Source organism: Saccharomycodes ludwigii, chromosome IV, assembly GCF_020623625.1.
Source record: "Saccharomycodes ludwigii strain NBRC 1722 chromosome IV, whole genome shotgun sequence".
Classification (NCBI taxonomy): domain Eukaryota; kingdom Fungi; phylum Ascomycota; class Saccharomycetes; order Saccharomycodales; family Saccharomycodaceae; genus Saccharomycodes; species Saccharomycodes ludwigii.
The window spans coordinates 1,560,621-1,582,360 of record NC_060203.1 but is presented as its reverse complement, the minus strand read 5'-3'; the positions used below and the strand labels follow the sequence as shown (position 1 = coordinate 1,582,360).

Genomic DNA, 21,740 nt, shown 5'->3' with positions numbered 1-21,740 from the left:
ATTAAAGATTGTTCAACAAACAAACCGAAAAGAATTGAAAGAACATGGCCAACAACAACAACCAAAAATGGAAAATAAATAAATAACCATAATAAAAATTAAAAATAAAAAAAAAATTCTGCGAGTAATAAACAAAAAAAAAAAAGGGGCAGTTGGCATGTGGTGGCGGGCTTTACCAAAAAGGGAAAAATTAAAAATTAAAAAAAAATTGTGCATTTTACACGCTCAGATCTGCCATTTCCGAAGAATAACTTTTCCGTAATACTTTCGGATTTGTTTAACCTGTAAACTTTCATAAATTATAAAAAATTAATTAACGTTTCTTTTTTTTTTTCTTTTATTTTTTTATCACTATTTTTATGTTCATTATATACAATATTTACAATGGCTATATAAATCACATAAACTAAACTAAAATATATTATATATATATATATATATATATATATATATTTAAATCTTTATAATGATATTGAAATTTTAATTTTAACTTCTAGTATCTTAAATATAATTAACCACACATACATTACTTGACAATATAATACAATGGTTACATTTAATTGCGAAGTTTGTAATGAAACTGTCCCCAAGAAATCCACTGAAAAACATTATTACAGATGTCCTAATGCTTATTATACTTGCATTGATTGTAACAAAACATTCGATGATGGTGTAAGTTATACGAAACATATACAATGCATAACAGAGGATGAAAAATACCAAAAGAGTTTATACAAGGGAAACGGTAAAAAAGAAAAGAAAAAAAACAATAAAATCACCAAGAAACAAGAGACAAAACCAATTGAAGAAAAAAAAAAACAGGAGGAAAATAAACCAGATAAATCAGTTCATAAACTTTCCACCAAATTAGTCAAGGGTCAATCTTTATATAAAGTTATGAAGTCTATCAAAAGTAAAGATGAAAAAAAAGAATTACTGAAATGTTTAGTAGCCGACGAGGATGGGAAATTCGAATTTAAATAAATAATCAATCTAATTAATTAATTGATTGAAATAAACAATTACGTAGCAACAATAATAAATCACTTTTTTTTTTTATTCAACGATTTGTTCAATTTATTGAAAAATTGATATAAAGACTTCAACGGGAAACTTAAAGTGTCAAACATATATGTGGGTAACAGCTCTTGCAATAACTTCAACTCTTTTAAGGACCGCTGCTTTAATAAGGGTATATAAATTACCTCTGTGTTATTAGAAGGTTGTTCATCTTTTTCATTCTTTTTTGCAGATGATTTGATAAAACCTAGTTTATAGTCCATTATCAGAGTATCATTATTTGCAATAACTCCACATTCCTGACTAATATCAAACCATAGGCCTTGATCATCCTCATTATACTCGTGTACTCTCACTTTACACAAGTGTTCAAAAAAATCTTTAATAATCTCTATATCTTCTTTACATTTCAAATTACCACGATTTAGATTTTGGCATATTTCGTCTAGTTTAACTATTTTATCCTGTAGTATATCTATTTCTTGTTGTTTATTATCCAACTGTTGTTTTAATAGTGTGTTTTCGTGTATTAATTTAGAAATTAATAGATCACCTGAATCTAGTCTTTTCTGAACAGATTGTTTATACTTGTACAATATATCGTTATGATCGTTTATATCATTTATTTGGTTAGAGTCAGTAGTATTATTGTTGCTATTAGCGTGAGCGAGACTCATACCTGTTGAGATTCCTATTTTTTTTATAAGATTTATCTTAATATCTACTTTAATTGTTATCTGTAAGGGGGAAAAGCAAAAAAAAGATATAAAAAAAAAGGAAAAGGAAAAAAGGAAAAAGAGAAAAGAAAAGATTAAAATTTAAAGGAAGAATGGCGTAATAACAAGACAAAAATAAAAATAAAAATAAAAATAAAAATAAAAAATTGGAAAAGCAAAAGTAAAATATCATTATGCGTTAGGGCTTAGATCACGTGATCAGAATAGGGCATCGTTTCATCTTTTCTTCCGCGGTAAGCAGATTTACGTCTGTTGGGCACGTGACAACAATGCCTGTCATTTTATACGGATTTGTCCCTAAAAACTTTTCATTTTTTCATTTTTTCATTTTTCATTTTTCATTTTTTAAGAATTTAAAAAAAATTAAAAAAAACAAAAAAAAAAAAAAAAAAAAAAACGCTTTTTACAATTTTTTTTTTTCTCAAGATTTCTCCCTCTTTTTATTTCCATTTTTAAGTTCTTTATTTTATTTTTTTTTCTTTCTTTCCTTTTTTCTTTTTTGGTTTACACAAACTTTTTAAAGAACTTTTCTCTTTTTTGATTTCAAAGTTAGGCAAGTCTAGTTTTTTTTGGCAAACAAAAAAAAAAAAAAAAATCTAAAACAGTTAGCCAAAGGATAACAGAATCCTACATCTATACGTATCTTTGTCTATTATGTCACCGTTAAATAATGGTACTATAAGTACCCCCAATTTAACAAATAATAATAACAATAACATCGGTACCCCAAACATTAATGGTTCGACGTTGGTTTCCTCTTCCAACAATAACACCACTGCAACAGCTGGTTTAGCTGTTGCTGCTAATAATGTTACTGCCGTTAATATGAAAAAAATTAATGATTTATTGGAAAGTATTAGACAAGAGTTTGCTAATGTTTCTCAAGAAGCTAATTCCTATAGATTGCAAAATCAAAAAGACTACGATTTTAAAGTCAATCAACAATTAGCAGAAATGCAACAAATTAGAAACACCGTTTATGAATTAGAACTAACTCATAGAAAAATGAAAGACGCATATGAGGAAGAAATTAATAGGTTGAAATTAGAAATAGATCAGAAAGATCGTCAAATTGCTACTTTAAGTCAAGGCCAACAACAATTACAATTCCAACAACAACAGTTGCAGTTACAACAACAACAGCAACAACAGCAAGCTCAACAACAACAACAACTGCAACTACAACAACAACACCAACAACAACAACAGTTACAATTGCAGCAACAACAACACTTGCAACAGCAACAACAACAACAGCAACAACAACACCAACATCAACAACTACAGCAACAACATCACCACCAACCACCACAACAGATTAATAACAATATGTCTCCGCCAACCACAAATATTTCTACACCAGGTACTTCTACTATTTTACCGCAAATCCAGGCTCCTAATATTCAATCTCAACAAAATATCACTCAAGCACCGCCTCAAATTCAACCTTTAAACTCTACTGTTAATAACAATAATAGTAATAATAATGGTACCACAATTCCTCCTATACAACAACAAGCTAATGGTAATCCAGCTGCTCCGACTATTCCTTCTATTTCTAACACCAACAAGAATTTATCACCTGTTACTACCACACCAGCTGCAAATACCACACCTGACGTATCTCAAATCACTAATGTTAATACAAATACGGTATCAACAGCTAAGCCCGAGATTAAACCTTTGGATAACACGCCTAGTGCTAGTCCTGCCGTTGCTACCGATACTGCTATCGCTACTGCTAGGCCAGATCAAGGTAGTGTTTCAGAAAAGCATCTTACTACTACTACTACCTCTGTTGTACCAAACAACAGCGCTGCCGCTAATGCCAAGTCAGCTGAAACTGGCAATATTGTAGATACTGTTACTACAAAGACAGATACTAGCGCCAACACCCCTTCTTCTCCTGCCGGCGCAGTAACCGGTGCAACTGCTGCTTTGAAGGAACATTATGTTGTTCCTGCAAACCAGCGTGCCACTCATTCAAAGCCAATCCCTCCCTTTTTATTAGATTTGGATTCTCAACTGGTTCCAGCTAATTTGAAAAAGCAGACTAATGATTATTACATTTTGTACAACCCTGCTTTGCCTCGTGAAATTGATGTCGAATTGCACAAGAGTTTGAATCATTCTTCAGTTGTTTGTTGTGTCAAGTTTAGTAACGATGGCAAATATTTAGCCACTGGTTGTAATAAGACCACACAAGTTTATGATGTGTTGTCTGGCGATCTGGTTGCCAGATTGTACTCAGATAACAGTGGAACCAACAGTTCAAATAATGATGAACATAAGCCTAATAGCGTTACAGGGTCAGGTGCTGGTGAATCTAGTGGTGCCGAGGAGAATAAGAATATTGAGAGCACCAAGGATAATAATGATGATTCTTCGAAGAATGCTACTTCTTTATCATCTTCAGATTTATATATCCGTTCTGTTTGTTTCAGTCCTGATGGCAAGTTTTTAGCCACTGGTGCTGAGGACAAATTAATTCGTATTTGGGATTTAACCACGAAAAAAATTGTCATGATTTTGAGAGGCCACGAACAGGATATATATTCCTTGGATTATTTCCCCAGTGGGGATAAATTGGTTAGTGGTTCTGGTGATCGCACAGTTAGAATATGGGATTTGAGGACAGGCCAATGTTCTTTGATACTTTCCATCGAAGATGGAGTTACGACAGTTGCTGTATCCCCAGGTGATGGTAAATATGTGGCTGCTGGTTCGTTAGATCGGACTGTCAGAGTTTGGGATAGTAGCACTGGGTTCCTGGTAGAAAGACTAGACTCGTTAAACGAATTGGGTACCGGTCATAAAGATAGTGTTTACTCTGTTGTTTTCACTAGAGATGGTAAATCCGTTGTTTCTGGATCTTTGGATCGTAGTATCAAGTTATGGAACTTAAGATCGGCTAATAGCAATACTAACAATGCTTCTGAGGGTAATAGTGGCAAATCCAACAGTGCACATTGTGAAGTCACTTATACTGGTCATAAAGATTTTGTTCTAAGTGTTGCCACTACCCCTGGTGATGAATATATATTGTCGGGTTCCAAAGATCGTGGTGTTTTGTTCTGGGATACTAAGTATGGTAATCCATTGTTGATGTTGCAAGGTCATAAGAACTCTGTTATTTCTGTTGCTGTTGCTAACGGGCATCCATTGGGTCCAGAATACGATGGTGTTTTCGCTACCGGTAGTGGAGATTGTAAAGCTAGAATTTGGAAATATAAGAAAATTAAAAATTCCCCTAATACTAATAATAATGTATCCAAAATTAAAGAAATAGAATGAGTTTTTTTTTTTTGGTTTCCATTTTTATTTTTTTAACTTTATTATTTTTATTTATCTTATTTATAAAGGAATTTATGTTTGTTTGTGTTATTTTTTTTTTTCACTTTTACTATTTAAATATATATATATATATATTATACCATATTATATTTCTAATTGTTTATTAAGGACAAGGAGAGGAAATTATTATAGTAATAAAAAAAAAAAAAAAAAAAAAAAAAATCACTTTGGTAAACCGTTTTCTTTGTTAATTAAGCATTCATTTGTAGATTGGGGACCAGGACCGACTTGAGTGTCAATAACTCTTGAACAACCTTTGTAAATATCATTAAAATTATCTAAAATGTTCAAAACAGATTTATCCAATTTGGTATATTGATCAAGAAATTGTTTGTAATTGGCACGATCTGATTTCCAGCCAGGTAATTTTTCAAATAATTTATAAATGATATTAAAAAGTTTGGTTTCATTTTTTTGAAGATAATATAAGACTGCATTTGGACCAGCATCGAAAGTATAAGCCACTATAGTCTCATTATAATAGGTGTTAATATGATGACACAACTTTATAATTTTTTTTGAAGTATCATTCATATAAAAAATGGGAGGAAAAGAATCTAGACAGGTTGCATGGAAGGAATTCGAATCCTTCATAGTCAATTCAGCAAATTTGGCAAAATTTTTATCCAGGATACTTTGAGTCATTTCTTTAAATCTTTTTGGAACAACGACATCAACTCTTTGTTTGAATAACTCGCTGGTTTGAACAGTCAATTGCATACCTGAAGTTGAAGGAGTGTCCTTCTTGTCTGCACTAACAACCAAAATTAAGGCCTTCATTTGTGGCCAATGCTCCATTGGTGCAATCTCAACAGCTTTAGAATCTGAGCCATCTTGCAATTGACCCATTTCCCATGCAACATACCCGCCAAATAGGGACCTGCAAGCAGATCCAGAACCCATTCTGGCAATAACACTCAATTCGCTATATGATTGAGGTAACTGGTATAATTTGGCAATAGAAACTACCAATGCGGCTAATCCAGCTGCACTAGAGGCTAGACCAGCAGCAGTTGGGAAATTATTTTCACTGACAATATGTAAATACCATTCACTGAATTTGGGTAAAGCAGGGTTTTCCAATTCTAGTTTTTTTCTCAATTCCTTTAAATGCGTTAAAACTTGGACACTTCTTGCATCGTTAAAGGGATGTTCCTCGCCATTTAACCATAATTTATTACTAGTGAAAGTTGGAGAAGTAGCAGCTGAGGTTAAAGTTCTTAAATCAGTTTGAGATAGAGTAACAGATATAGAAGAGTTGGTTGGTAGATTCAAAACTTTGTCTCTTTTACCCCAATATTTTAATGTGGCAATGTTTACTGGTGCAGTAGCAGACGCAATGTGGATATTAGTCATTTAGTACAATTATGTTTGATTATGTTTTTTTTTTTTTTTTTTTCGCTTCTTCTTTGAGAAAACGAAAATGCAACTTTGATGATACAGCAACAATAAAAAAAAATGAAACTTATAAAAAGTTTGAATATTTTTTTCTCTTTTTGTTTTTATATTTTTATATTTTTCTTTTTTTTTTTTGTTTTTTTTCGTTTTTCTCTCTCTCTTTTTTTACCGCCGGCTGTCAAAGAACGGAAGCAAATTTTCTTACAATAAAATCAATTCTTTCGTTTATAAAATTAGAAAATAAACATAATTACTGACTTGCCATTCACTTTGTATAATTTAATAAAAGAGATTTCAAATGAGCTAAATGATTAAGAAATATCAAGAAAAAGAAAATCCTTATATTCAAGGGCTAGATTAGAGAATCATGTGCATGTTATTACAAATTGTCACTATATCTTATATATATACATATCTATGTGTATATAATAGACATAGTTACCTATTGGTGGCATCAGCATCACCAGGACTGCTATTTTGATATATTCCATTACTTAATGAAAATATTCTATCATTATCATCTATTACATTGTTGTTGTGGTTTCCATTAGCGGCATTTGAAGAAGAAGCAGAACCAACTCCGCTTCCACTACTATGATGATGCTTACTGAAATTATCAAATCCTTTTATTATATTTCCATATTGATTTAATATAGAGGTTGGTTTAAAATATTGAGTTTCTTTATCAAAAATTAGTTGATTTAACTTTTCCAATTCTATTTCTAGTCTTTGTTTTTCTTTCAAGTTGCTTTTAATCTTATTTTTTAAAAGTTCGTATTCTTTGTTTGTTTTTTTAACAGGCGTATCAAGATTGTCGTGGTTGGTTATGTTATTATCATTTGTTGGAGGTGGAGAGTTGGAAATGGCAATGTCTGTGGCGGTCTGGTTTGTATTGACCGTATCGTTGCCAATTGAATCAGACATTTCCTTACTTTATTTGTATTTTTGTTATTTGGAATGTTATTTGTAATTTTATTCTACGCAATTTTTTTTTTTTTTCTCTTTTCATTTTTCATTTTTCGTGTTTTTTGTTATTTTAATCTTACTTTTTTTTAACTGTGTTTTCGGTCGTTCGGAATTTATAGCATTTTAAATTAGACCGAGGTAGACGAGTAAATAATAATTACAACACCCAGATCTTCTTATCACGTGATAACTCGAAAAAATTAAAAAAAAAAAAAAAAAGAAAAAATAAAAGTTTTTTTTTTTTATTTTTTTCTTTTTTCCTTTTTTTTTATTTCTTACATTAATAAAAAAAAAATGTAAAGTGCCACGAAGTATTAAGTCTTTGTATTAACAAATATGCTGGGCCTAAGATCTTTGAAAACATCGTCCACAATTTTAAATATCAATTCCAAAAACCTTCTATCAATACACATAACTAAGCCAGCACTAACTTCGTTATTAAACAACTCCTTGGCACTATCAAGATGGTCTAACAAAAATAGCACAAGATTACAACACTCTACAAGCCCACAGAACTCAATAAACGATCCAATCATCTCCAATAACAAAAAATATCAAGATTTAATCAAAAATGGGGTCTTCACTAAAGAACAAATTATTCAAAGTGAAAAGGATCGTTTAAACGGTTTGGGTCCAATAATCTCCAAATTACCCAAAAAGATTATCCCATATTGCGAGCTAATGAGATTGGAAAAGCCTGTAGGTACCTGGTTATTATATTTACCATGTACCTGGTCCATTATTATTTCATCCATAATGTTAGTATCCCAAGGAGCAAACATTGGTTTAAGCCAAACTTTATACATGTTAACTTTATTTGGCTTGGGTTCATTAATCATGAGAGGTGCAGGTTGTACTATCAATGATCTATTAGATCGTAATCTAGACGATAAAGTCATTAGGTCTTTACAACGACCAATTGCTAGCGGTAGAGTCACTCCAGTTCAAGCTACCACTTTTTTGACTGCACAAACTGCTCTAGGTTTGGGTATTTTAACCCAATTACCTCATGAATGTTGGTGGTTAGGTCTGGCCTCATTGCCTATTGTTTTCACATATCCCTTGTTTAAAAGATTTACTTATTATCCACAAGCTGCATTGAGTGCCTGTTTTAACTGGGGCGCTTTATTAGGATTCCCCGCTATGGGCTTGGTCGATTGGAGTGTCATGCTGCCCTTGTATGGTGCTACTTACATATGGTGTATGATTTATGATACAATTTATGCCCATCAAGATAAAAAATTTGATATCAAAGCTGGTATTAAAAGCACTGCTTTAGCTTGGGGTGATTCTTCCAAGAAAATATTTTATGGCTTAGGCTCCGTTCAAATGTCTCTTTTGGCTTTAACTTGTTATAATGCTGGTATATTAATGGGTCCTGGTGTTTTATGTGGGTTGGGTATCTTTGGTTATAGATTATTTAATATGATCAAAAAGGTTGATTTAAACAATCCAGGAAATTGTTGGAAATGGTTCAAGAGTAATATTGATACAGGTTTATTTTTCACCGGTGCTTTGTTTTTTGATTATTTGCTCAATTTGTTCTTTTAAAAAAAAAAATTAGTGTTGTTATAGTTACCTTTATATATTTACAGGAGACGTTATAAGTTTTTACTGATTTATATATATATAAGATTATTTTTTAAATAATGCTGATTTGATCTTATCAATATTTTGATGTTCCATTTTAAGTTTTCTTAAATTTGGTTGTTCATTCTGCTTTTGTTGTTTTGCTAGATCAATACCTTCGTTATCATTAATAGTAGTGGAAGATAATCTTTCTGCTTCTTTCAAAATATCTTGACGACTAGTGATAACATCCAGGATTCTACAATCGTCATAAATAAATGTACCACTACGTGATAAAATAAACATTTTGCTCCACCACCTTTTCTTTTTTTTTATATTGTTACTGATCTGATACTTATTGTCATCAATTAAAAAAACTGCAAAAGAGCCATTATCATCACAACCTTGTGAACCTTTGCCAGTGTATAACTTCCCCTTCAAAATGCAATCTCTGATGTTTAGATTATGTTGTCTTTTGTACAATGTGGTAATATTAATCATGTTATTGGTTGGGTTAAATTTTATACCAGTAACCATTCTACTTGGTAGATATAGTGCACCTAAACTAATAATAATGGGAATAACACTTAAAACACCAACACCAATTGAATATAAATAGTATTGTGTAACGGGATCATAAAACCATTTGCTTAATATAATTTTAAAGGGATGATCCTTTTCTAATTGGCCACTTTTGACTGGTTTCTCCTTTTCGCCAGTTTCAGCATTCTCTTCCAGAATGGTTTTGGTACTTTCAAAAGACCAATCAGCAAAAGTCAAACTGTACAATAAAAAAACTGCAGATATTGACCAGGATCCAATTTTCACAATGGGTTTGGGAGTATAAGAATAAATAGTTTGAGGTGTTGTTCTGTTGACTAATTCAGATATTCTTGTTGCTAAACTTATACCAGAATGACTGGTTCTTTTAAACAGTAAGAAGTGTGAAAATCTACTACCAAAGTATTTTAAAAACATTCTGTAGTGTTGGGCAGGCAATGTTTTATGTTATTTTTTGAGAAAATAAAAGAGGAAAAGATAAAGTAGAAGTAGCACGAAGAGTAAGAATTTTTTTTTTTTTTTTTCTTTGCTTTTTTTTTTTTTAAGATTTATATCCAGATTTAAATTATATATCAGTTCTAACTAAGTCCGCAAGCATCACGATTTCTCGGAGTTATTTAACACCGCACATTAGAGATAAACTGTAGTGGTAAAATATCTATTTAATTCAAGGGTTGATTAACAGTGTTCACCCAAACTAATACTTCATATATATGCAAGCTTTCGTAATTGGAAATAGGATAAAATAGATATACATATATATATACTATTGTTTTTCTTCTTCACCACCTTTACTAAAATGTTCCAAATTATCTTTTAATTCACGAACATTGGCACCGACAATTTGTGCAATACCTTTGCCATCTTTGCAAAAAATAAAAGTAGGCATAGCAGTTATACCACAATACCCAGCAACTTCTGGAGATTCGTCAACATCAACTTTGAAAAAATTAACGTTTTCAAATTCAGCAGAATATTTTTCTAAAACTGGAGAAATGGCTTTACATGGGCCACACCAGGTAGCATAAAAATCTATTAAACTAACTTTGTTGGGATCTTTTATAGAATCTTGGAATTCTTTTAGTGTATTCAACTTTTTGATATTGCTAGTGATGGAGTTGGTAGAGTTGAATCTGCCATAGTTAGGTAACCTACTATGAGTAATAAAGCTTGTAGAGGTAGTAATTCTAAATGATGATTTCGTTAAAAAGGTTCTAAGCATAGTTAATTGGGTTGGTTACTTTTAGTGTTGTTATTCTTTTACGTTCTACGCTGATAATAGATTATTGTTAAAAGAAGTTTCTAATGTATACGTATATATTATTCTTATTCTTATTAACAATTTATGAAAAGAAAAGGGGAAGAAAAAACAAAAAAGGAAAAAAAAAAAAAAAATTTTTTTTTAATTTTAATATTAACAGTCTATAATAATAATACAGACTCACATTGTCCAGGGTATTTCTACTGGTCTCGGAACTGTATGGAATAAACGATAGTCGGAAAAATAGAATATACTATTAAAATAAAAGGGAAGAAAAAAAAAAAACACTATAATAAAATATTATACCAAAACATTCATTCCTCATCTATCATCGATGTAAATTCCTATTTTCATGTTTACCGCTAGATATCATCGCTACCGTATGATATAATATCATCTTTATTAATACCATATACGTTCAATAAATCAAGTAGCAATGGCTTAATACCTAATACTGCTTCTGAAGTCGAAGTATAAGGTAGTTTGTCTTCTACAAATATCAACTTTAATAACTGTTTATTTCGTTTTAATGTATTAACTAATTCATCATAATTATTAGTTGAACTAATATCATTGTATAGTGTATCTAAGTTTTTTATTAGTTCTTTATTATTATCTAATTCTTGTTCCAAATGATTCTTTGAGTGTTGTAACATAATATAATCTATATCTTCTTTGATATTATGTTTTTGAAGTTGAAGCATTCTTTGACGAATATTTTCATTTTGCTCAAAGTTAGTTTTTTTATTATTTTGTGTCATAGTTTATGTCTACTTGCCAAGATTGAAGTTGAATAGATTAGATTTTGGATAAGATATCAAAATAATGGTTAATGTGGGTAATAAATTCACTTATTAAATTTTCCCTTTCTTTTTTTTTTTTCCCTTTTCTTTTACTCTAAACAAGAAAGGCTGGGGATATTAAGCACTTCTTTTATTAATCCGAATATACCGACATCGGTGCATTCGGACTATATGTTTTATTTATGATTAACATTACGTCATTTGAACTCGTCATTTGAACTTGAATATATTTTTCGTTGCTTGTTCACAAAAAATAACAAATAGGAAAAACCCGTACATCTGAAACTTCCCTTTCCTTTCCTCCCCCCCCCCCAAAAAACCAAAAAACCAAAAAAAAAATAACAAGCAGCGAAAAATAATAAAAGTAAGCGAGAGGTTTCTTTTTTCGTGATATTTTACAAAAAAAAATGTCGACTAAGTAAAAACAAATCAGTTTTTTTTTTTTTTTTTTTTTAAACTCGAAAACATTCTCATTCCGATAAACAGAAGCTGAAATAAATAAATAAATAAATAAAGAAATATTTACTTAATTAATTAATTAATTAGTTAATTAGTTAAGAAAGAAAATACTAATAATAATAATAACTACAAATAAGGAAAATTTGCTAAATTATGAGTAGTACTGATGAACGATTTATTGACAATAATTTCAACCAACAACATTTATCGTCTCCTGTCAAATCAATATCCTCCGTGGATAATACAACTGATACCCCACCACTGTTTACTTTAGAACAACAAAAACAATCACAAGAAAAAGACATTTCTAATCAATTAAATTTTTTTCAAAGGCCGCAAACACCATTTGCACTTTATAACACAGGAAATACTAATAACACCAATAACAATGATAGTACTCCTTTTATGCCCAGCACTCCTCCTGGGTTGATGAATTCCATTTTGGAAAGTGATCAAGAAGAGGATGATGAAATATATTATCAACCTCCACCTCAATCTAAAAGATCATCCCTTATTTTTAATTCAAACGGACCTATTATACCAGTAACTAATAATAATAATAATAATAATAATAATAATAATAATAACAACAATTACAATACTTCTGCAAATAATAGTCCATTTTATAAACAAGGAAATAATTCCTCTGGTAATTTATTGACTAATCCGAAATTTACATTTGGTGCTTCTAATACCCCTGTAAATAGTAATATGGGGTCCGGTGAATCTAGAAGAAATTCTAGGTACATTCCCGGTCCTCGATTACCTTTTTCTGCACGTTCTAGCAAATCCCCTGTAAGACAAAACGCAAGATATAGTTATTCTCCGGAAAGAAATAGTGCCAATAGTGTAACTAGTAACAACAGCCAATTAGAAGGACCATTCAACTTTCCTTCCCTAAATTTAAGTGCCTCTTCACTGCAACAAATATTTCCTCAACCGCCCCCAAAACTATCTGTTGCAGTCGGTACTGGCGATCGTGCATCTTTCCGTAAGGGACATAGGTATAAACATTCCTCTGTTTCTATGAATTTTTTCCAAGAACCGGAAGTTAAAATTCCATTAAACATTGCTAAAAGTTTGCCAATACCTGATTTTGAAGACTTAAAAAAAAACTTGATTTGGCCTAAATCTCACATACAAATAACACTAACAGTATTGGAAGCCTGTTGTTGTTTAATAACTTTCCAACTTGGTCAGATCTATCATTGGAATAATTTCACCACCTTGTCACATTTTATATTATATGACGTTTTAGGCGCAATAGTCATCATCCTGGTGGATATATTACAACAATTTGAGGTTTGGAATCAAGGCACCATTACTTTCCCCTTTGGCTTAAATAGATTAGATGTCATCCTAAGTTTTGCTCAGGCTATAACTTTTTGTTATGTTGGTTTGGATTTGTTTTTCCATATTTTGGAGGAAGTTTTGGTGGAACTATTGGAAACAAAAAGTCACCACGAAGAAATTGATAATAAAATTCCACACTCACACCATAATGAAAATTTGATTGTTTCAGATAAAGACTTCCCCATTTGGTATTCCATTTTGCTAGTAACTTTAATTCTTGCCGTTTCAAATTATTTGAAAACCTTTCAAGTTGCCAAAAATAAATCCAAAACCAATAACCCATTGATTACATCCTCCTACATTATATACTTATTATTTTATCCACTTTTCCCGTCTTTAATTATAGACCATATTTCTACAGTTTTGATGGCATTTTTGATTTTCGTTTATGGTTTTAAAATTGCTAAATGGACATCCAAAATTTTACTACTAGGGTTCCAGCCACCTCAATATTCACTTGAAAATATCCATGGAAACGACTATGCAAATGTTTTAAAAATATTCGATAACTTAAATAGAGAAATTGTTCATTTACCTGCATATTCATCTAACTCCAATATTAAAAATTTCCAAGTTTTTAAAGTTAATTTTAATATGTATGTAGTTTTACTAAAGTTGGAAATGGTTGGTGGATCAGATCAACGAGAAACAGAGTTACGAATCTCTATAGATAAATTGTTAAGGAATTTGCTAGCCCCTAATAATGACTGCATTGTAGAATCTACTATAGAAATATCATTATTGTAATATAGCTTTAACGCAACGATGGTAAAATCGTTCAAGAATCATTATAATTTTATTTCGTTTTATTTTTAATGATTATATATTATTATTATTATTATTATTATTATTATTATTATTATTATTATTATTATTATTATTATTATTATTATTATTAGTATTATTATTATTAGTATTAGTATTACTTATTATTATTATTATTATTATTAGTAGTATTACTTATCTACTTAAATTATGATAAATAAGGCAAACCAAAAGATTAATAAAAACACACTTATTTTTATATATATATACTATCATGCTGGGTTCTTTTTGTCATATCTAGCCTCAAAATAACTTAAATTTATTAATGTATTATTAATATCTGTTCTGTTATTAGTAGTACCCAAGTGTTGCATATTATTACTATTTTTTGAAAAATGGTCATAAGTTGGCAATTCTAAAAACTTTGGTAAACTAAATCTTTGTTTAAACTGTCTATCTTTCTTATCAAACAAATAATACCTTTCCATTTCATCAACAATGGAATTATTAACTTTTTGGTTCTTCTTACAAAATAAAATACCTAAAGTGGAGTCTCCACTTTTGTGTACATCACTAGATGTACCTGTTTCATCATTATTTTCAAAAGATGATAAACGAAAAGATGGCAAATTATCCAATATTTTAGGAAGTTCAGGATATTCCCGTGGATTCTGTGTAGTTAAATAGGTATATTTGGTTTTCATAGATAGTAAAATGTCATAAATATACAACTTAGTTTTTAACGACAAAAACTTTTTATTGTTGTTATGCACATTGGATCTCTGATCTTTATTACCTTTATCATCATCATTTTCTAAAGTAATTCCCTTTCTGTTACTTGTTATTGTCTCTTTTGTAAAATCTTTAGCGGTATCAGTGGTTGTAACACATGTACGGAAAAATTGGTTCAATAAATCAATAATCTTCAAATTTTGCGTTTTAATCATATAATCAAATAATGACTTTTCATAAACTATCAACAATTCAATAAAAAGTTCAATTAATCTATATTCTAAACTTCCTAACGTTATAAATGGTAAATTCAAAAATTGTTCAAACAAAGCTTCAAATTTTTGGAAAATATCATATGATATCATCAATTTGTCATTGAAAGTTAACTTTTGAGATAAATGAATAATAGTGGCTTTAACGCAGGTAACATATGGTACATCATTACCCTTAATAAAGCAATCGGTGAAAAAAGATAATGTTATTTCATCTAATAGCCTATTCAAAATTACAGAGTCCTCAACCTGGTTAAATAACTGTGGATATAAAACATCATAGTTACACCATTCCATAATAAAAATTATTTGGTGATATCTATCACCGCTTACGGCATTATCGTTATTCCCATTTGTTAACAACCATTTAACTAGGCATTGTGCATAGAAAAGATTAATAAAATTCATATTGTAAAAAATGGCAAAGTAATTATTGGAATAATTACACATCTTAGAAGCTATAGCAGTGTCATTGATGCACAAAATTTTATTGATTATGCATGAGTCAGTATTCATAATTAAACAAAGTGCATTGCAGGTCTGTGATTTCCTCTGGTTAGCTACTCCAATGCGTTGAATTAAATAGATTAGATAATCAGTGTCATTAGCCTCAATGCACCATTTTAAAACTTCTCCATAATTTTTTTTTAAAAAATTTTTTTTGCTATGCTCATAAAAAGAACAATTAGTTTCATATTTCAACAAAAAAATAACTACTGAACTACCAAAAATTTTCAGAACAAAATCAATAGACAACAATTTTAATTCACACAATTTGACTAAATTAACAACGCCTTTCATCTTATTGCTTTCCTCCAATTTTTGTCTTTTCAAAATAACTGAAACATATTTGATATATTCCGAGGGATTAATAATCTGCAACGATAGTAGTGCCAATCTCGCTTTTTTAATTAATTCTTCGTTTTCTTCAATAGTGCTAATGCTTAAAATCGTTTTTATGTTTTTGGTTAATTGCTGGTTAATAGAAACCGTTGGTTGTGAATTCAACCTAGCAAATTCCCTCAATCTATCGTTCTCAATCTCATACAATTCACTTAACTGTGATTTTAAATTTGTGTCCAACTCCAAGTGTTTAGGAAACGAAACAATAAAAAATTTCCAAAAGGGATTAAACCTAATAACCTGGAATGATTCCATATCATCGGGCTTCAATTTGTTCAAATACAAATGGATAATTGATTTCATGAAAAGATTGGTGTCATTGATCAATAGGGGGAACATTTTGGAACGGAATAATATAATATCAGTCAAAGTTTCTAGTGCAATAATGTCCGTCAAAATTTGGCGATAAATAATATATTCCATCCATCTATAAAAGTGATGGTAATGTCCCAATTTTATAACAAAATTATTGTAGACTTTTAATATCATATTTTTGTCCACTAAATCTAACATTTCGTCTCTTTCAGAAACTAGTTCGTTCAAATACCAATCTGCTAACAAAATTTTGACACTGAATGGTATTTTAGTGGATAAGTTATCTTTTGTAATATCATTAAAAAAAGTTAATTTCAATTCTTCAAATTTCTCAAGTAACTTATTAAATTGGAAATTTTCATATAATGATGCGTCATATTCAATCATGTTTTTTAATACCATATTAAATTGGCCCTTAATGACCGGTTGAATTTTTAAGTTAATTAGTAGATTACAATGGAAAAACTTATCCTTTGAATGAGCTAAGTATAATATTCCTGAACTAATTAATTTTCTAATGTATATTGGTACCTTTAATATACCATACCCAATACAAATATTTAACAAAGAATAGAGATTGGGTAAATAAACACACTCCTTTAAATTCACAACTTTGGCTATGGTGAAAATAAAAGTCCATATTAGATTTTCAATATCATAATTATTATCCTGTAAACCTATTTTTAAAATAAGCAATCTTGAGACTAAATGTGTACCTTCGTAATAGGAACTTTTCATTGGCGATATAGACCATAAAATCATTTGTATTATATCGCTTTTGGACATCTGTCGTATAAACAAATCCCAGTCATCAGTAATATGGTTATTATCCAACATAGTTGTCAATTCCAAATTAACTTTAGCTAAATGTAGGACACCAGAAGTTGAATCTACATAAAACAAATCAGATACATTGTCCTCATCTTCATTTTCTAAATCATTGTTCTCCTCTACATTAAATCTGATATCTTGCTGTGCAGTTGCTAAATTGTGGTTTCGAAGCTTAGAAGAATATGCATTTTTTTTCAATGTTTCATTTCTATAATCAATTAAATTAAATTTCTTTCTAATATTTCGTAGTTTTTCTTCATTAGTAGTATTCCCCAAATCAGTTGTAAGTCCTAGTATATCACGAAGACAAGGTCTATATAAATCCCAATTGTTTGTGTTGGATATTATGAAAAGTTCCAGAGATTGAGTATTAAAGATATCATAGATAAATTTTTGTAAAACGTTTAGTATTTTTTTCCTTATTAGTTCATTTCGCTTAACATCATTAATCAAATAGTTTTCGTCATTTAGCATCGAGGGAGATTCAGACACCAAATAATATTTTTGTAAAAGACATTCAGTGAATTTCGATTTTAAAAACTTGTCATCATTCGACATAATATCTTTCCAAAAACATGTAATAATATGCAACGAAATCGGATAAAATTCAAAATTTTCCATCTTGAGGAAGAATTCAAGCAACCAATTAATAAACAATGTTTTGTCCACTAGTCCTAATGAATAACAATTTCCCAGTAATCTGATATAGTAATTTATTTTTAACTTGCATATATTCATTTGTTGTTGAACAGTATTTAAATCATTTGTATTAATTGATGCAATAGTTGACAAAGCACCCTCAGAAGTTGACGTGTTGTCCAATATTCCGGAAGTTGTGTGGCTAGAGCTCGAACTGGATCCGGAAGACAAGATGGGAATATCAAATATTAGTTTTTCTAAAACGTGCACCATTGCACTTGTCCATTCTTTTAAAATTCTAAAAGTTGTGTCAGAATAAGTGGAGGTTCCACTGTTATTGTTTTTACTAATAGGTTTATTGAGTAGAGAGATCCATTCTACAGAACAGCAATACTTGATTAGCCATATTGCCCTATAGTATGGTATCCTTTTAATGGCAAACTGTTCTAGTAACTGTTTTTTCTTAAAACCATGTGGTACTATTTTAGTAACAGTGTCCATAGTTAGAGAAGTATCGCCTAAATTTTGCAACCATTGTTCTTTTCTTTGGTCTGTTAAAGTAACCCTTTTGGGAAATCGAAAGCTATCTCCACTTATATTGAAAATTTTTGGTATCCTGTCGCTTTCATAATTATTTTCCTCGTCATTACTCTGATCTGTGTTTTTAATTTTATTTACATCGTTTTCCCTTATGAAAAATGCCTTTGTTAGAGATACAGACAATTTTTCAGCAATAGCATTTATAGGAGTTTGAATAACAGAAGATTTCCCTGAAAAAGTTTCAAAACTAACCTTGGGACCTTGATAATAACCCTTATCTACAAAATCCAGTAATATTTGATCATCTAGCTCGGTATGTTTCCAAGGCTCAAAATCAGGATAAATAGAACTATTTGGCTTTAGTTCAGAAAGATCTGGAGGGGGTAATAATTCATATTTTGTTGGTAATGACATAATATATGTGTGTATATATTTGCATGTATTGCTGTTGGTGGATGTGTAGGTATCTGTATTTATATTTTTGTATAAGGCTGTAATAAGATTAAAAGAAAGGTATAATATATATGGTACTAATTTTAATTACTCGTTTTTTTTTTTGTTTTTTTTTTTTACCAAATTTTCTCTATAGGAAAAAAAAAAAAAAAAAAAATACATCAAGCCTTCACGCCATGTATTGAAATCAGAATAAATACAAAAAAAAGTTTGTTTTCTTTTATTTATTTACTTATTTATTTGTCCATTTTCTCTTGTAAAAAATATCAGAATAACTTTATTTGAAAAAACTTGTTAATAGTGTTTAAAATACAAATGTTTTATATTCTCAATTTGGAATTGATATTCAATCAAGAATAAACTTTGTTCAATCCATAAAGAATTAAAAAAAAAAATCCTCTTTAAAAAGAGCAAATACTTTTTTTTTTTTTTTTTTTCAAAATATTTAATTATATATATTATACACAACATTTATTTATTTTCAACATCCTCTTTCAATTTGGTCAAACATTCTTCATAAACTTTAATTTCATCATTGGAAAATTTCAAAGAACCCTCTTCTTCGTCAATGACTTGGCACCCGTTCGTATCTCTACTTAAGTCCACATTGATTGTATTTGTCCAAAACCTTCTTTCACCTTTTCCAACCAGTAAATTATATGCATCACCACCTTTGCTTGCTCTTGCAGTTCTACCACATCTATGAACATATTGTTGAGAAGATATCGGCAAATCGTAATTAATAACATGAGTTATGTTATCGATATCCATACCTCTACTCATTAGATCAGTAGATATTAGAACAGCTATCGTTTTACTATTGTAAAAATTTTCGATAATTTTTTTGTTTGTGGATTTAGTATTAGCCTTGGAATTAATAGACCATACTTCTAGATCATTCAGACTTTCATTAATATTACTGCTTTTACTGATTAAATCTAATAAATGAGACAACCTTATGGAGCTATCATTGCTTTTAACAAAAACAATAATTTTAGAAGATTTTTGTTTTATGAAAAGTGATGATGTTAATAACTTAAATAGATATAATGGTTTGTACAAGCTTTTAGCAGTTGGTATTTGAATATTATGTTCTTGCAAACTCTTGGGCAAAGTGTACAATTTAACAGAGTCCATCATGTATAATTTGGGGTTATTTAAGTTTAATTGATGTAATTTGCCAGTATTTGTAGTTAAAGTAGCACTAAAAACCATTTTAATGACATTGTGTAGATTACCATTAATTTGTAATTTATCCATTAAGATTTTACACCAATTTTGGAAAGACTGGTTTAATAATCTATCCGCTTCATCTAACACCAAAAATTTCAAATTTCTTAAGGTAATTGAGGATATAGCTAAATGGTCGACTAATCTACCTGGTGTAATAATTAATATATCCGGCTCCATGCTGGTAAACTTGGAGTGTTCTTCATTCAAAGAATTATCCAATTTAGAAATGCTGACAATCAAGCTAGTCCCCGCAGTTAGTTTTGAAATTGTTTCATAAACTTGATGAATTAATAACTTAGTGGGAACCAAAATGATGCACCTTAATTTATTGACTGTCCTTTTGTGCAAAGTTTGTACTATTGGAATAGAGTATGCCAAAGTCTTACCTGAACCTGTTGATGCGTTTACTAAAAGGTCGCCTGTCCTTTTCGGGAATAAGTGTTTACTCATCTTGAAATTAAAACTCAGCACAGGTAAAAAATTTTGTAATAATACTGTTTGGATGGGGAAAGTTTGGTTTGATTTACAAAAATTTTTGATATTGTGTAAAAGTTTTTCATTGTCAATTATATTTTTCTCAAATAGTTCATCCCATGTAGTAATCATTGAATTATTATAAATTATTTGTTGAGTGTTGTTCCATACAGTAGATGTATCTTTGGTAGCTTTATCAGTATTAAAGGTATCTGTCTTTGTTAACACTTTTGGCGGTTGTGGAATTGGTTCAAAGGTGTTTGTATTAGTAACGGTCGATGCACTGTGATTATATTGATTTTCTAAAGCTGACAAATTCTGTTGCTCTTCCCCAATTTTTTCTTGTAAGGAAATAGTTTGTTTGAATCTTGATAAAATGGAATTATGTTTTTGATCCATTTCAATATCAATTGTATTGTGTTCTTCCTGTTTTTTGTTCTTGGTTGTCATTATCAAATCATTTTTAAGTTTGGCATTTTCCTCCTCTTTTTCTTCTTCTTCTTCTTCCTTTTCTTCTTCCTCCTCTTCTTCTTCCTCTTCTTCTTCCTCTTCTTCTTCATCCTCTCTAGTTCTTTTCAAAGGTAAAATATTATTATTTTCTTCTTCTTCATTTGGTAATTTAGTAACACCAGGTATATATCTAGCAGCAAACATTCTCTTAATAGTCTTCTTTCACCTTTTCTCTTATATATTTAACGCTACAATTAACCTTGAAATATAGAATTGGCCTTTACTATGTTTTTGTATTAAATTGAAAAATACTTGGGAATTCCTTGATACATTATAATTATTATCATGTCATTATTTTTATAAATATTTTCCAACTTTTATAAAGAAAAAAAAAGAAATGAAAAAAAAAAAGAAAAAAAAAAAAAGAAAAAAAAAAATTTAGTCCGAAATGAAATTGGAAACAATTTAATGGCTTGTCCGATTAAAAATTATGAAAAAACTTTTTTTTTTTTTTTTTTAATAGGAATTTTTTTAAATTGAACATTTTTAAAGAGCTTAAAAGTTAATTATTTGCTGGGAGCATACATTATTCTAAAATGTAAAAAGTAAATCAGCTGTAAGATCAACAAAAGCTAAGAAATAAAAATAAAAA

General features: G+C 29.8%; 12 protein-coding genes across 12 annotated transcripts; 4 read left to right on the top strand and 8 right to left on the bottom strand.

The window, feature by feature from the left end:
- Positions 1 to 546: 546 nt before the first annotated feature.
- On the top strand, positions 547 to 984 carry SCDLUD_003766 (uncharacterized protein; the record flags this gene model as incomplete). The annotated part of the gene is made up of 1 exon (XM_046081605.1): positions 547 to 984. The coding sequence occupies one exon, from the start codon at positions 547 to 549 to the stop codon at positions 982 to 984; it is 438 nt and encodes a 145-aa protein (XP_045934694.1).
- Positions 985 to 1,043: 59 nt separating this feature from the next.
- Positions 1,044 to 1,697, bottom strand: CSM1 (Csm1p; the record flags this gene model as incomplete). Its single annotated transcript, XM_046081604.1, has 1 exon — positions 1,044 to 1,697. One exon carries the CDS (start codon positions 1,695 to 1,697, stop codon positions 1,044 to 1,046), a length of 654 nt encoding a protein of 217 aa, XP_045934693.1.
- A 714-nt stretch (positions 1,698 to 2,411) lies between these two features.
- TUP1 (chromatin-silencing transcriptional regulator TUP1) lies at positions 2,412 to 5,051 on the top strand (the record flags this gene model as incomplete). The annotated part of the gene is made up of 1 exon (XM_046078288.1): positions 2,412 to 5,051. The coding sequence occupies one exon, from the start codon at positions 2,412 to 2,414 to the stop codon at positions 5,049 to 5,051; it is 2,640 nt and encodes an 879-aa protein (XP_045934692.1).
- A 222-nt stretch (positions 5,052 to 5,273) lies between these two features.
- Positions 5,274 to 6,467, bottom strand: MVD1 (diphosphomevalonate decarboxylase MVD1; the record flags this gene model as incomplete). The annotated part of the gene is made up of 1 exon (XM_046078287.1): positions 5,274 to 6,467. One exon carries the CDS (start codon positions 6,465 to 6,467, stop codon positions 5,274 to 5,276), a length of 1,194 nt encoding a protein of 397 aa, XP_045934691.1.
- A 480-nt stretch (positions 6,468 to 6,947) lies between these two features.
- Positions 6,948 to 7,433, bottom strand: EAF6 (Eaf6p; the record flags this gene model as incomplete). The annotated part of the gene is made up of 1 exon (XM_046078286.1): positions 6,948 to 7,433. The coding sequence occupies one exon, from the start codon at positions 7,431 to 7,433 to the stop codon at positions 6,948 to 6,950; it is 486 nt and encodes a 161-aa protein (XP_045934690.1).
- Positions 7,434 to 7,811: 378 nt separating this feature from the next.
- On the top strand, positions 7,812 to 9,026 carry COQ2 (4-hydroxybenzoate octaprenyltransferase; the record flags this gene model as incomplete). Its single annotated transcript, XM_046078285.1, has 1 exon — positions 7,812 to 9,026. One exon carries the CDS (start codon positions 7,812 to 7,814, stop codon positions 9,024 to 9,026), a length of 1,215 nt encoding a protein of 404 aa, XP_045934689.1.
- An 84-nt stretch (positions 9,027 to 9,110) lies between these two features.
- Positions 9,111 to 10,022, bottom strand: MRX15 (Mrx15p; the record flags this gene model as incomplete). Its single annotated transcript, XM_046078284.1, has 1 exon — positions 9,111 to 10,022. The coding sequence occupies one exon, from the start codon at positions 10,020 to 10,022 to the stop codon at positions 9,111 to 9,113; it is 912 nt and encodes a 303-aa protein (XP_045934688.1).
- A 349-nt stretch (positions 10,023 to 10,371) lies between these two features.
- On the bottom strand, positions 10,372 to 10,827 carry TRX3 (Trx3p; the record flags this gene model as incomplete). The annotated part of the gene is made up of 1 exon (XM_046078283.1): positions 10,372 to 10,827. One exon carries the CDS (start codon positions 10,825 to 10,827, stop codon positions 10,372 to 10,374), a length of 456 nt encoding a protein of 151 aa, XP_045934687.1.
- A 401-nt stretch (positions 10,828 to 11,228) lies between these two features.
- AHC2 (Ahc2p) lies at positions 11,229 to 11,627 on the bottom strand (the record flags this gene model as incomplete). Its single annotated transcript, XM_046078282.1, has 1 exon — positions 11,229 to 11,627. The coding sequence occupies one exon, from the start codon at positions 11,625 to 11,627 to the stop codon at positions 11,229 to 11,231; it is 399 nt and encodes a 132-aa protein (XP_045934686.1).
- A 654-nt stretch (positions 11,628 to 12,281) lies between these two features.
- ZRG17 (Zn(2+) transporter ZRG17) lies at positions 12,282 to 14,228 on the top strand (the record flags this gene model as incomplete). Its single annotated transcript, XM_046078281.1, has 1 exon — positions 12,282 to 14,228. The coding sequence occupies one exon, from the start codon at positions 12,282 to 12,284 to the stop codon at positions 14,226 to 14,228; it is 1,947 nt and encodes a 648-aa protein (XP_045934685.1).
- Positions 14,229 to 14,518: 290 nt separating this feature from the next.
- SRB8 (Srb8p) lies at positions 14,519 to 18,892 on the bottom strand (the record flags this gene model as incomplete). Its single annotated transcript, XM_046078280.1, has 1 exon — positions 14,519 to 18,892. The coding sequence occupies one exon, from the start codon at positions 18,890 to 18,892 to the stop codon at positions 14,519 to 14,521; it is 4,374 nt and encodes a 1,457-aa protein (XP_045934684.1).
- Positions 18,893 to 19,402: 510 nt separating this feature from the next.
- On the bottom strand, positions 19,403 to 21,292 carry DBP6 (putative ATP-dependent RNA helicase DBP6; the record flags this gene model as incomplete). Its single annotated transcript, XM_046078279.1, has 1 exon — positions 19,403 to 21,292. The coding sequence occupies one exon, from the start codon at positions 21,290 to 21,292 to the stop codon at positions 19,403 to 19,405; it is 1,890 nt and encodes a 629-aa protein (XP_045934683.1).
- Positions 21,293 to 21,740: the final 448 nt, after the last annotated feature.